The 16,036-nt window shown below is 36.0% G+C and overlaps 1 protein-coding gene across 1 annotated transcript; it reads right to left on the reverse strand.

Annotated features, from left to right (window-relative positions):
• Window positions 1–3,427: 3,427 nt before the first annotated feature.
• Window positions 3,428–15,725, reverse strand: LOC138987960 (uncharacterized). The gene is made up of 5 exons (XM_070371084.1): window positions 15,605–15,725; window positions 14,675–14,770; window positions 13,811–13,894; window positions 5,470–5,556; window positions 3,428–5,222 (listed from the first exon to the last, which is right to left on the reverse strand). Exons 1-4 carry the CDS (start codon window positions 15,684–15,686, stop codon window positions 5,480–5,482), a joined length of 339 nt encoding a protein of 112 aa, XP_070227185.1. The 5' UTR covers window positions 15,687–15,725; the 3' UTR covers window positions 3,428–5,222; window positions 5,470–5,479.
• Between the last annotated feature and the right edge of the window lie 311 nt (window positions 15,726–16,036).

The following is a 16,036-nucleotide window of genomic DNA, read 5'->3' on the forward strand; positions in this document are numbered from 1 at the left end:
GGAGATAAGAAACATTAAAGTGGATTTGTCATTCAAGGCCCTCTCATACACATGTGGGAGGTGATCCAGAAGATATACCTTTCACCAATGCTATGAAAAATAAATTTCTAAGGGGTTGCCAGGTATCCTTAAAGAGCTGTATGTTGCAGCTTAAGTCCAAGATCAGTAGATAAGAGCAGCTGTTTGTTAAAGATCACTGGTTTCCGAACAAGTTCCTAACGTGCTTTTCTCAAACAGGGTTCTCAGGCCTTTTTGAACTTGCATCTTGCCTGAGTCTCTGTGTAGATTTTTATTCCTTCACATATATGCTATGCTAAGTCACTTCAGTCGTGTCCGACTCTGTGCGACCCCAGAGAAGGCAGCCCACCAGGCTCCCCTGTCCCTGGGATTCTCCAGGCAAGAACACTGGAGTGGGTTGCCATTTCCTTATCCAATGCATGAAAGTGAAAAGTGAAAGTGAAGTCACTCAGTCGTGTCTGACTCTTAGCGACCCCATGGATTGCAGCCTAACATGCTTCTCCTTCCATGGGATTTTCCAAGCAAGAGTACTGGAGTGGGGTGCCATTGGCTTCTCTGCCCTCACATATATGGCTGCTTTTAAATGTCCTAACTTCTCAGCTTGTTCTCAGAGCCTTTAGATGATCTGTTGTATGTCTCTTCCTCTAACCTCTTGCTCCAGTATATATAGGTCTGTAGAGTCCTTCAGCTTTTACCTGCAGTGTCTGCCATGTTTATTACTATTATCAACATTATAAACTACTCTTTCCCAAGATAATGGCCTTTTGGAAGTGGAGCATATTCTTTACAACAAACTTAGGGTGAGATACACACATTTTCTCTTGAGAGAACAATGATGAGGCATTCAACCTAAATAGAGTAGTCAGTAATAAGACAATCACGGGAATTATATCTGGAGACTGTAAAATCCTAGTGCAGAAAATTCACTGAAAGTAGAAATTAAAATAGTAAGTATATTTGGAGCCTCAGCTATTAAAATGATTTGAAGAATCAGTTATCATCAGTTCCTCATGAAGATAATAAACTAGTTCTTACAGAAACACATGTTAAGGGAGAGAAATAGAGCAGAAAGGACCTTGAAAATTTATATTAGGCCATTACTTGAAGCTGAAATAAATGGGGAGTTAGATTACACAAAGATGAAGTTCCTTAGTGTGGCTTCCTCACACAAAACCACATGGTTCTTTTTCTAGAAAAAGAGGCTGAGAAAATTACATTATGGGCTGCTAAACTATATATATTTATCTGAGATAAATGAATCTGTTAAGAACTGTGAAGAAGTCAAGCGAGCTGAAGTAGTTTTTAAATAAATGACCAATTGACAGAAGTAAATAAAATTAGTCTGCAAGTGAAAGTAGTTGATAGGAAAAGGAGAATACAAGAAAACTCTGACTTGGAGGCATTTGAGCTTACTTCCATTTTTGAGATTAGAATTATTCATTCTCATACTCCAATATCCACCCTCAATACTTTATGGGCCCCTGAATACCCAGAAAGGATAAGGCTGAAATTCTTGCTTTAACTCCTGCAACCCTCAGATTGATTGTCTTTGTCTAAGAATGATTCTGATATGAAATCTTCTACTTCATTGATTTTGTGGAGTATTATCTGTTAATTAAGAATTAGCTGTTTGGACTTCCCTGGTGGTCCAGTAGTTAAGAATCTGCCTGCCAATGTGGAGGACACTGGTTTAGTCTCTGGTCTGGGAAGATTCCACATGCAGGGCAGCTAGGCCTGTGTGCCACAACTAATGAGCCTCAGCTCTAGAGCCTGCACTCAGCAAGGAAGACCTAGCACAGCCAAACATGAATAAACAAATAAATAAATTAAGGAAAAAGAATTATCCACTAAATTATTATCATTCCATTAATTAATTCCTTCATTAGCTTCTGCTACTGCTAAGTCGCTTCAGTCGTGTCTGACTCTGTGCAACCCCATAGATGGCAGCCCACTAGGCTCCTCTGTCCCTGGGATTCTCCAGGCAAGAGCACTGGAGTGGGTTGCCATTTCCTTCTCCAATGCATGAAAGTGAAAAGTGAAAGGGAAGTTGCTCAGTCGTATCCGATTCTTTTCGACCCCATGGACTGCATGCAGCCCACCAGGCTCCTCCGTCCATGGGATTTTCCAGGCAAGAGTACTAGAGTGGGGTGCCATTGCTTTCTCCACATTAGCTTCATAACTACATAATATTTTATTATTTTAGCAGTTATTCTAAATAACTAAAAATTTCAACATGCATTCTTGACCTAGTAATGACTAAGATAAATAATTATTTTACCTCTTCTTAGACATTTTAATAGCCTTCTTGTTGTTTTTGCTGTCACATCCAACTCTTTTGTGATCACGTGTACTGTAGTTCCCCAGTCTCCTCTGTCCATAGGATTTCCCAAGCAATATTTCCAGGGGATCTTCCTGACCCAGAGCTTTAACCTGCATGTCCTACATTACAGGCAGATTCTTTACTCTCTGGGCCATAGCCTTAGGTCCTTTGCAGTGTAGTTCAAGCTTATGCAATTTTAAACTAGAGACACTAATATGGTTTTATATAATCACTATTCATTTAGATTTACACCTGCATTTCCCTATTTCATTGCCCTTTATCCTGAATCTTAGAGGTTCCATTTGGGATTATTTTCTAATGGACATTATAGTACATCCTTAGCATAGACCTAAGGTAATGACAATTTTTCTCTACTTATCTTAAATTATCTTTATTTCACTTACGGAATATAATTATATCTTCATATGATTCTCATATAATTACCTTTTCTCTGGGGATAGAGTTTTGTATAACAATTGTCTTTCAATACTTCCATGCTTTCTTTTTTCTTTTTATATATTAGCTACTGCTGCTGCTGCTGCTACTGCTAAGTCGCTTCAGTCGTGTCCGACTCTGTGCGACCCCATAGACGGCAGCCCACCAGGCTCCCCCGTCCCTGGGATTCTCCAGGCAAGAACACTGGAGTGGGTTGCCATGTCCTTCTCCAATGCATGAAAGTGAAAACATAAAGTGAAGTCACTCAGTCGTGTCTGACTCCAAGCGACCCCGTGGACTGCAGCCCTCCAGGCCCCTCGGTCCATGGGATTTTCCAGACAAGAGTACTGGAGTGGGGTGCCATTGCCTTCTCCAATATTAGCTACTGATTACTTCTTTAAAAGTAAATTCTGGACTTCCCCGGTTGTCCGGTGGTTAAGACTCGACTTTACAATGCAGAGGATGTGGGTTTAATCCCTGGTCAGGGAGCTGAGATCCCGTGTGCCTCATGGGCAAAAAAAAAAACAAAACAGAAAACAGAAGCAATGTTGTGACAAACTCAATAAAAACAAAAAAAAGCATTAAAAAATAAATATACAAATATATATTTTGTGTATTTATATACAAATATACAAATACAAATATTCTGTATTTTACTGCCTGCCTTTCAGCTTCCATTTATCTTTGGTTTTCAGCAATTAAACATGATATATGTGACACTGTCTTTATTTTGTTCACCCGATAGGAATTCAGAATGCTCTGGCATTATGTAGTTTGATGTCTTCTATCAGTTTTGGAATATTCACAGACATTAGCTAGTCCACTGTAAGTTATGGGTAACCTGTATTTACAAAATCACATTTTGAGGTAAGAGATCATTAGGAGACACTGCCTTAACAAATGTGTTACTTTGTATATACATTTTAAAAATTGTTTTTCCTGAAAGAGGAAAGAGTTCACTATTGATATGTATGCATGCTCAGTCATTCAGTGGTGTCTGACTCTTTGCAACTCTATAGACTATAGCCCATTAGACTCCTCTGTCCATAGGATTTTTCAGGCAAGCATACTGGAGTGGGTTGTCTTTTCTCCCCCAAGGCATCTTCCCAACCCAGGGATCATGTCACCTGCGTCTCCTACATTGGCAGGTAGATTCTTTATCATTGAGCCCCGGGAAGCCCAATGATCTGTATATACAAGTTCAATTTAGAGCATTTTGTGTGATTGAGATGGTAGTAGTGCAACTGGGAAAGATTGTCAGGAATTATTTAGAGCAGAGGCCAGCCTTGGCAGGGAGGAATGCTGAAATTATGAGGTGTGTCTCCCAAAGGCATCATATGGAAATTGTCAGCATATATGCCACAACTTATCATCATGCTATAGACTGAAGTCTTTATTAAAGGCAATAACAGAACTTGAATGCAATAAAAAAAGAAATAATATACAGTCGCATAGTAGATGAGAACTAAAAATAAAGGAGACCTATATTCTTTAAGCTTGCTGGAGTCTACTAAGGTGAAAAATATCACTTCTATTAGTCTCTTTCTTCCATATTCCAGAGAATGATTAGTATAAAATATTCATAAAATACTCTTTATAAAGAGCTAGTATAATATTTCATTCTTGAAAGTTATTTTTCTCATTTGTTTCTCTCTGAAAGATACAGCCAGGTAGGGAAAATGTAAATCTGCAGCCCTCACTATTTCTGAAGAAGCAATATTTTTACATCTTGATCTGACATGACTTACTGTTCTGAGGTCAGCATAGCATAATGGTTCCATGTGTAATCTCTAGACTAAACCTATCTTGGCTTAAATTATGTTTCTATTTTTTACTAGCTATACAACTTTGGAAAATTCCTCGTTCTTTCTGGGTCTCAGTTTCTTTATTAATATGACAGCCATAAAAATAGTACAGTTTTGTAGGAATTATTGGGGCAGTGCATGATCTAATATAGTGATACATTGAAGTAGTATTGGGAACATTAGAAGCAATCAATAAATGTTAGGTATTTTTTAAGTGCTGATTGTGACTAAACGCTCCTTAGTGTATACGTGCTATGTGGTTTCCTCTCATTTATTTACCAGGGTCTGAGATTTTAATATATTAGCATTTACTTCTATGTACAAATATATTTAAAATTTAAAAATCACATAACCATTTAAGCCCATATTTTGATGTTTGGGTTTGATTAAGAGATCTCCAATCAATTATTACAATATGTTGAGTTTAGCATGCTTGAATGAACACATAATGTTAAAATGTCTCTATAATTATCTTCCGTATAAGAAAATGTGGGAAGGGTTATTGTGCCATACATTTCCAATTCTTCTTTGTTATATTTCTTGATAAGACTGGAGCTCAGGGCTTCAGGACAATTTCCTTGCTGCCAAGATCTTATTTTCAGCAGAAATAAGATATCAGTTTTCTTCAGAGAAGGACCAGTTACCTTGACAACAAAAAATGCATCCATGAGGATAACTGTCACCCATGCTAACTCTGTGTATCATAATTTTTGTATTATTGTTTTTAATTATCCTCCCTAACTTCAAGGGAAGCCCATGATATTTAAGAATTTTTCTGAAAAGTGAGCCATAGTTACTAACTTTGATTTTGTATTTATTAATTGTATATATGCATCTAAATTTAAACAACTTACATTGATAGCAAGATTCTCATTGCAATTCAATACTTACCTCGGTTTTGCTATATTGTGTTGCAGCGTCCAGGCACATTTGACGTATTGTTTTGATATGTATTCAGAGTTTCTTCTAGACATTTAACTGGAATTTGTAAAATTTACAAATGAAAATACATTTTAAGATTTATCACTTTTAAACCTTTAAGAATGCAAATAAAATAGAAATTCAGAAAAGTTTAAATATAACTTATCCATTTATTTTTTAAATGATTAGCTGTGGAATAAATTGGAATTATCACTTGCAAATAACTGACATTAAATATAAAACATTTTTCTTATGACGGACGTTTATGAGGTAATGACCCATGCTTTAATCATTGCAGATTTCCACATCTGATTGATGCTATTCTAAGCAATTAGTAAACCCAATTAGGACATAATGACCAAAGTTGCCTCTGAAGCAAATGCCTTTGACATAGCACACATCCAGTTAGTCACAAAGTACTATTTATTCTATTACTACAGTGCTTCACATATCTATTTACTTTTTCACAGCACCATAACCTTTTCCCCATTCAGATTTTCATTATTTTTATGTGGAACTTTTATAATATTCTACAAACTCTCTATCACTATCCACTGTTTTTCTCAAGATGCCTCTAAAATTGACACCCCCATTACACAGCTTTACTAATGCTACCCTTTCAAAGATCTTCAAGCTATCAATTATTTATATTTTAAATTTCAAGCTCATTAAAATAAACAATTTCTAAAATTATGTCATTTTTTCTTAACATCCATATTTCTATTTTCAAATATGAAACCTTTAACCCTCATCATTTCACATGATGTATTTTGTTTTGTTTTGGAGAATCTGACCCTCTCATTGGCTAAACTTGATTTGAAAAAAATAGAGTGACTGGAACGCTCCTAGCTTGAATTTATTTTATTTAGTCTGAATGGACTATGGTTGCTTCTAAGATAATTTGGAGACTTCACACAAATTGTAAAGAAAATCTTTCTGCATGCCTACTTTTTAAAGATCTGATCCTAGTCCAACTACAAGATCATGTAACTTGTTGGACATAAAGTTTCAATCAGCCAAGTGCAGGCTCATATGAGGGAGACTTTAAATTCTCTTGACCATAGTAGCGCAGTTTGAGTCTCAGATGCATTGCTGGACTCATAAGAATAAATGTACTAGAAGAGGATCAAAAAGGCAGAGTAAGAAGACATGGAATTCACCACCCCCTACACACATCAAAAATGCAACTACCTGTGGAATAATTGTCATGGAAAATGAACTGGAAACTGGCAGAAGTACTCCTATGCAACCAAGACTACAAGAATAACACACGTGTAATTGGGTAAGACTGGAAAAAAAAGCAGAACCTGTATCCTTGGAGGAGACTAAGAGCAAAAGGGAGATTGTACAGGTGAACACTCCCCTGGGACATGAGACGGCTGTGCCACAGCCCAGGTGTCCCAGTCCAGGGGTCCTACATGGAGGATGCAAGCCCCCTAGGCTTGTTGGAGAAGATTTGGGATGGAGAGAGGGGCTGAAGAAGCTTAAACTCCACTCGTAAGGCAGATGCTGGCTTGCCTGCCAAGTGCCTTCAAACAAAGCAGAAAGAGGTCTGATGTAGCAGCTGCTGCCTCACTGTGCTCCTAGATTCCTCACTCACTGCATGCCATCTATAACATAGATAACTGATGAGACCCTACTATTTAACACAATGTTCTGTGGTGACCTAAATGGGAAAGAAATCTAAAAATGAGTATATATATGTGTACATATAACTGATTTACTTTACTGTAGAGCAGAAACTGATGTTACAATGTAAAATTATGCTCCAATAAAATTTTTTTTGAATGTATTTGGAGAAAATATGGCTGAACATTTCCTAAACTTAAAGAAGGAAACAGATGTCCAGGTACACAAAGCACACAGGGTTTCAAATAAGATGAAACCAAACAGACCTATACTAAGACATGTCACAATTAAAATGGTGAAATTTAAAGATAGAGGATTCTAAAGGCAGAAAGAAACAAAAAGTCAGTCACAAGGGGACACCCATGAGGCTATGAGCTGATTTCTCTGCATAGTTAGAGGCTGGAAGGGAATGGGGTGATATAGTCAAAGGTCTGAATGGGAAAACCCTGCAACCTAGGATACTATATTCAGCAAGATTATCATTGAGTGAAGCAGGAGAGATAAAGACATCTTAGACAAACAAAAACTAAAAGAATTCAGCAGCACTAAACTTACCCTAAAAGAATGTTAAAGGGTTTTCTCTAAATGGAAAAAAAAAAAAAAGAGTCTACAGAGAAGAGAAAATCCCAACAGAAAAGGCAAATGTATAGTAAGGATTGAGTATCACTTAAGCCAGGATGTCAATTAAAAAACAAGCAAACTAAAATGCTAAATATATCTATACCATAGGTATACATATTCATATGATTTTATGATTAAGCTGTTTCATTTTTCCTATTTTGAATATATTTATTTAATACCAATACTATAATGTTAAATTATCTTTAGCTTTATAGACTGTTTTGGTACTTGAAAAGACTAGATTGCCATCGCTCTTTTTAATATATTTCAGTATGTATTTTGCTAATCCTTTTTTTTACTTCCGTGGGACTTAAACGAGTCAATCCTAAAGGAAATCAACCCTGAATATTCATTGGAAGGACTGGATGCTAAAGCTGAAGCTCCAATACTTTGGCCATCTGATGTGAAGAGCTGACTCATTGGAAAATACCCTGATGCTGGGAAAGATTGAAGGCAAAGGAGAAGAGGGCTGCAGAGGATGAGATGTTAGATAGCATCACCAACTCAATGGACACGAATTTGAGCAAATTCCGGGAGAGAGTGAAGGACAAAGAAGCCTTGTGTGCTGCAGGTCACAAAGAGTTGGACATGACATAGTGACTGAACAACAACAACATAATTTATAATTAACATACTTGTAATGAAGATACACATGTATTGGGATCATATAAATCTTAAATAAATCTAGAATTGTTTAATTATCTACACAGTATTAGTCTTCCCACCAAGGTACACTTAATATATACTGAGTTCATTAGATGTATTTCTTTATGTCTTTTAATATTAAAAGGATTACAATCTCTTTTACATAAGCCATATGCATTTATTAGGTGTATTAATTTATTTAATAAAAAATTCACCAAGTACCTCTAATGTGACAACATAGTTTTCAAAAGCAAAGGTTAAAATGTAGAGCAAATATATACGTGGGTTCTTTCTAAAGAAGCTAACGAGCTAGTGGGAGAGACAGATCTTAAGTAAATAATCACACAAATAATTACACAGGTGAAATTGTGAAAGGTACTACAAATGAATCACTATTAAGATATTGTAACAGAGAAATCTGGCTTAATTATAAATGGATAGTGTTAATTGATTACTCTACTAAGGATTAGCTATTTAGAAGAAATGTAGAAGAAAGGCTGTTTCAGGCAAAAAAACAAAGCAGTCTATGCATATGCTTTGTAGCAAGGATTACAGATAGTTATGGTTAATATCAGTCTACCCAGAGAAGTCCTGATTTATGCTTGTTGTCCTAGTGTAATTATTAGCATCATCTATTTTCATTATTAAAATGATCCTTGTTTTTTTAATGCTACATGGTAATACTAACTATGAGTCATTCGGGGAACTAAAATATACCTGTGACTGGAACCCATAGAGTGAGAAAGTGTGTAATACTAGCTGGGATAGAAACCATGGACCAAGTAAGGAAGGACTTCATACACCATGTTAAAGATTTTAAAATTTATATTGAATTTAGAGTATTAATAGGCTAAGTCTGGTGGGTTTATAAAATTTATATTTTGATTTGCATTTCTCTGATAATGAGTGATGTTGAGCATCATTTCATGTGTTTGTTAGCCATCTGTATGTCTTCTTTGGAGAAATGTCTATTTAGTTCTTTGGCCCATTTTTTGATTGGGGAACCCTCTTACACTGTTGGTGGGAATGCAAACTAGTGCAGCCATTATGGAGAACAGTGTGGAGATTCCTTAAAAACCTGGAAATCAAACTGCCTTATGTCCCAGCAATCCCACTGTTGGGCATACACACCGAGGAAACCAGAATTGAAAGAGACACGTGTACCTCAATGTTCATCACAGCACTGTTTATAATAGCCAGGACATGGAAACAACCTAGATGTCCATCAGCAGATGAATGGATAAGAAAGCAGTGGTACATATACACAATGGAGTATTACTCAGCCATTAAAAAGAATACATTTGAATCAGTTCTAATGAGGTGGATGAAACTGGAGCCTATTATACAGAGTGAAGTAAGCCAGAAAGAAAAACACCAATACAGTATACTAACGCATATATATGGAATTTAGAATAATGGTAACAATAACCCTGTATACGAGACAGCAAAAGAGACACTGATGTATAGAACAGTCTTATGGACTCTGTGGGAGAGGGAGAGGGTGGGGTGATTTGGGAGAATGGCATTGAAACATGTATAATGTCATATATGAAATGAATCGCCAGTCCAGGTTCGATGCATGCTACTGGATGCTTGGGGCTGGTGCACTGGGACAACCCAGAGGGATGGTATGGGGAGGGAAGAAGGAGGAGGGTTCAGGATGGGGAACACGTGTATACCTGTGGCAGATTTATTTTGATATATGGCAAAACCAATACAATACTGTAAAGTTAAAAAATAAAATAAAATTTAAAAAAAGAAAAAAATTATATTTTGAAGAGGTTACTCTGGAAATTTAATGGAGGAGGTCAAGGGTGAATTGCAGTTAGACCTTTAGGAGGTTTATAGCCTAGACTAAGGAAGAGAGAGAAAGAGAGAGAAAGAATTGCTTAGATTAGATGGGTAATAATGCAACTGTAGAGAAGTGTATTTATTCACTAAATTGGAATAATCAGTGGCAGTTAAACAACGCAGATGATTCCTAGGCTTGTCTCACTAGACAGGTGCCAAGAGAGACAACAGTATTAAAGTATTTCTTTCCCACTGATGCCAGTAAGATCATGGCTGGGCAGCAAGTCTATTTAAAAATACTGTAGGCTAAGTGTTTTTCAAGATATCAAAGAAGAAATGCAAAGTGAGAGGCTTAATATGTGGACCTGAATATTGGATGTTAGCTCTAGATGGTATATAATGAAACTCTGTTAACTTTGTTTCAAGCATTGTTATTGAAGTGTCTTTATTATGAATTTTTTTTCAGTAGATTTTCTTGGTATATCTACGTTAGAAAGCACATCATCCACATATACTTTCAGTGTGTGTGTTTGTATCTGTTCAGACGTGTCCAACTCTGCAACCCCTTGGACTGTAGCCCACCAGTCTCCTCTGTCCGTGGAATTTTCCAGGCAAGTATACTGGAGTGGGTTGCCATTTCCTTCTCTGATAATTTCAGTATTTAATTTCAAATATTTGTATCTAAAAAGGTTTTCCCACATCGATTTCTTTGCCCATCAAATCCAAAAGAATAATAGCAATTATAAACCTGTGTGCATGTCAAGAAGCAACAGTTAGAACTGAACATGGAACAATAGACTGGTTCAAAATTGGGAAAGGAGTATATCAAGGTTGTATAGTGTCATCCTGCTTATTTAACTTCTATGCAGAGTACATCTTGTGAAATGCAAGGCTGGAAGGATTACAAGCTGGAATCAAGATTGCTGAGAGAAATAGCAGCCTCAGATATGCAGATAACACCATCCTTATGGCAAGAAGCAAAGAGAGACTTGATGAAGGTGAAAGAGGAAAGTGAAAAATCTGGCTTAAAGCAACATTAAAAAAACTGAGATCATGGCATCTGGTCTCATCACTTCATGGCATATAGATGGGGAAACAATGGAAACAGTGACAGATTTTACTTTCTTGGGCTCCAAGATCACTGTGGAAGATGACTACAGCCATAAAATTAAAAGACGCTTGCTCCTTGGAAGCATATTAAAAAGCAGAGGCATTGCTTTGCCTACAAAGGTCTGTCTAGTCAAAGCTATGGTTTTTCCAGTAGTCGTGTATGGATGTGAGAGTGGGGCCATAAAGAAGGCTAAGTGCCAAAGAACTGATGCTTTTGAACTGTGGTGCTGGAGAAGACACTCAAGAGTCCCTTGGACTGGAAGGAGATCCAACCAGTCCATCCTAAAGGAAATCAACCCTGAATATTCAATGCAAGGACAGATGCTGAAGCTGAAACTCCAATACTTTGGCTGCCTGATGTGAAGAACTGACTCAGTGGAAAAGACATTGATGCTGGGAAAGATTGAAGGCAGGAGGAGAAGGGGACGACAGAGGACGAGATGGTTTGATGGCATCACCAACTCGATGGACATGAATTTGAGCAGACTCTGGAAGATAGTGAAGGACAGGGAAGCCTGGTGTGCTTGAAGTCCATGGGGTCCCAAAGAGTCAGACATGACTGGGCGACTAAGCATAGCACAGCACACGCTTGCCTTATGAATTTGAATGGGACTCTTTGATCTTTTGCTAGCTACTAAACAGTTTGTCTAGGAGTCATGTTTTGTTCGGAGAAGGCAATGGCACCCCACTCCAGTACTCTTGCCTGGAGAATCCCAGGGACAGAGGAGCCTGGTGGGCTGCAGTCCATGGGATCACTAAGAGTCGGACATGACTGAGTGACTTCACTTTCACTTTTCATTTTCATGCATTGGAGAAGGCAATGGCAACCCACTGCAGTGTTCTTGCCTGGAGAATCCCAGGGACGGGGGAGCCTGGTGGGCTGCCATCTATGGGGTCGCACAGAGTCGGATATGACTGAAGCGACTTATCAGCAGCAGCAGCATGTTTTGTTATTAAGATCTTTTCAAGTTCATTCTTAAAAATTACCATTTTTGTGCATCCAAATAGATATTTATTTATCTATAGAATATAGCTATATTTATTCAATTTCTCTACATTGTCATTTATTATCATATATGTCTTTGTTTGGAATTGTACACAAAGTTTTTATGTTTATTTCTTTTTTAAAAATTTTTTTATTATTATTATTTTTTTACTTTACAATATTGTATTGGTTTCGCCACATATCAACATGCATCCGCCACGGGTGTACACGTGTTCCCCATCCTGAACCCCCCTCCCACCTCCCTCCCCATACCATCCCTCTGGGTCATCCCAGTGCACCAGCCCCAAGCATCCAGTAGCATGCATCGAACCTGGACTGGCGATTCGTTTCTTATATGATATTATACATGTTTCAATGCCATTCTCCCAAATCATTTCCCGCCTCCCTCTCCCACAGAGTCCAAAAGACTGTTCTATACACCTGTGTCTCTTTTGCTGTCTCTCATACAGGGTTGTTGTTACCATCTTTCTAAATTCCATATATATGTGTTAGTATACTGTATTGGTGTTTTTCTTTCTGGCTTACTTCACTCTGTATAATAGGCTCCAGTTTCACCCACCTCATTAGAACTGATTCAAATGTATTCTTTTTAATGGCTGAGTAATACTCCATTGTGTATATGTACCACAGCTTTCTTATCCATTCATCTGCTGATGGACATCTAGGTTGCTTCCATGTCCTGGCTATTATAAACAGTGCTGTGATGAGCATTGAGGTACACGTGTCTCTTTCAATTCTGGTTTCCTCAGTGTGTATGCCCAGCAGTGGGATTGCTGGGTTGTATGGCAGTTCTATTTCTGAAAATTATATATTATACTATATTCTACTGATTTAGATCTACTTATAACTTTTGAATAAATTTATCCTTCATATGTTTTGTGCTGTTGTTTTCTCTGCTTTGTAAGCATAAATTACCTTACTTTCTATTTTTGAAAGAATTTTCATGTTTCTGGTTTGCAGATAGTACCATTTATGAGTCTATAATTTTAAAAGCTAATATATTTTCTAATATTAAGACACTGAGTTCAAGCAATATATAGACTTGGTCCAAAATCCTGATAATATTTTTTTTTTCATTTTTTGATGAATCTCTGCCCATTATCATTTTATTTCTTCTATTAGATTATTTCTTTCAAATTCCTGACTTGATGTCCTTACAGTTAGTTTTTAACTGCCCAAATAATAAATTCTATAAATATCTCCAAGTTTTCTTACATCTCACAGTTGGTAAGTCTAATGTCAGTAAAAATACAATAACATAAAGAACATTGCTATTATTTTTCATTTTTTTTCAAAATACACAGCTATCCACCAACATCTTTGATAAGCTCACCTGGGACAAAGCTATTGTTGATAATTCAAAAACTGAATTGGTAAAATTACTTTTATGCAACTAAAATAACAAATGAGGAAAATAACTTTAGTAAAGCCTTAGAATTAATTTCAAATGCTTCAAAATTCTATTCTAGTAACTTTTAACAAGTTAATGAAAACCTGAAAAATACTTACCCTTAGCTATCATAAATGCAGCTAGTGCAAGAGCAATTAAATAAAGCAAGGCAAATATCACTGTAGCAATGCACCATGGAGACTCTGCCCAAAGAGAAAAAGAAGTAGTTCACCATGATGATCAATGGAAACAAGATTAGGAGTTGGGATTAGAAGGAATTTTGGCTAGGAATATTCACCCTATTAGAATTTGAATGAAATCTAAATCCAGAGGAGTGCTGCATCATTGGTATTCCCACTCTGCAAGGAAAACTTTAAAAACTATTTTGAAGATTTGGATATAGCTAAGGAAATATGAATATTTTTATGTAGGAATGTTGAACTAACAAGTTGCTCTAGTAAAGACATTTTACGATCAAAAAGAGAACTTCAGAAATCCTACAAGGGATTTAATTTATCACCTTCCTTTAATTAAACAATTTTTTTCCCCATCTTTGTAGCAGAACTAAGAATAAAACTTCTGCATTAGCTGTTGACCTTGACAGATACTCTGTGATAGTTTTGATAAAATCTGGCTACTATGATATACCTCCCACAGTCCATTTCATTTTTAGAAATATTGTAGCATAAAAGGAGCACTTACCTTTTGCAAAGCTAAAATATCAACCCCCAAAATATCTAGAAACATTCTTCATTCTATGGCATGGTACATCATTTTAAGCCATGGTTGATTATTCAGAGCAAAATGATCAGTTGTTCATTGTTCATTTCCATTTGCTCTAAACACTAGACTTTGGGTCCTTATGACCTGCTTAAAAGTGTATGAGGGATGATTTCCATTTGAAAGATTAGTCCTTTTATTTTCATGACTTCTCATTAAAATATGAAGGCAAAAAAAGGAGTCTAGAGTTTTACATTTTTTACCTTTTGCTTTCCAAATCCTAGTTAGTTTTCTCTTCTGAATATTTGAAGAATCACGAAGTTTGAGTTCGGAGTATGTTACACTTTCATCACAAAACTCTAGAAAGTATGTTAGAAAAATGCATGCAATAAACAATTATCATTTTATATATACACATGTATATATACATATATTTATAATGACACAGAATTAAAAGCATGTTAGAAACATAAATTGTCCCTATTTTAGACTTATAACAAAGTTTTAAAAATTGGCTCAGTTAGGCAGTTGCTTTGTGAATTGTGGCAAGCTTTTTTTTATCCTTAGTTTCTTATATAAAATAAGAATAACAGTAATATTTATCCATATATATATTGTGGAGATTAAGCTAATGTATATAAAGTCAATAGCATGGTGCTTGAAGCAATAAACATTCAATAAGTTTTATTATTATAAAAATAGTCATAGTAGTAGTTAGAATAGTAATTATAAGAATATAATGGACAATAGCATCTGAAGTAATACCAGTTGCAGAAAGAATAGAAATTTAAGAATTAGTTTAAGTACCTATAATTTAAATGTCTACAAATGCTCCTTCTTACAGTTGAATTTAATGTTAATGAAAAGAGTGTGAGAAACAAAATCATCTAATTCTTGCTAGGTAGATAAATTTTCCTAGCAATATGTACTCTTTCAGTGCAAGAAAAGCAGAATTCACAGCCACCAAGTCAATAATATTTTTCCAAATAATATTAAATCTTAATCCATTATAAATATTTACTTCTCAGACAGTGATTGTATTTTAAATTCCCTTCCATTGGAAAATCTAAAATTCATTTGCAAGAACAAAAGGTTTTAAACCCTTCTTCTAAAAGTAGCTAGCTATGGACTTAGTTATTTATAATATTATTTTCTCAGTAAATAGAGGAATTACTTAGCAATAGCAGCATTACCTGTATTTAGTTCATTCAATTCCTCTGGCAAACGTTGATGACCAGGACAGGGGCTGGACAGTGCTGGTGTCTTTGGTTCCATAGTTGAATGCAGATTGCATGGATCAGATGCTTAGCAGAGGGTCAGAATGAAACAGGATCAAGGAAACAGATCTGTTCATACGCAACATCAGACAGGATGTTTACTCTAAATTTAATACGTAAAGTACTTTTTACACTTAAGAAAATAAAAGGCAATGTAATTCAGCTCCAATAGATTAACTTTGTTATTCTTCCATGTGTAATGAAGCTCTTCTTTATTTCCAAAGATAAACTTTAAAATTATATTAACTATGATGATCTTTTCTCTGCCGTTATTTTTCAAAAATAATAAATGAACAAAGAATGTGAAAACATTGTTATGTAAATAAGTGATATATTGTATTCAAATAA

This window comes from Bos mutus, chromosome 5, assembly GCF_027580195.1.
Source record: "Bos mutus isolate GX-2022 chromosome 5, NWIPB_WYAK_1.1, whole genome shotgun sequence".
Classification (NCBI taxonomy): Eukaryota; Metazoa; Chordata; class Mammalia; order Artiodactyla; family Bovidae; genus Bos; species Bos mutus.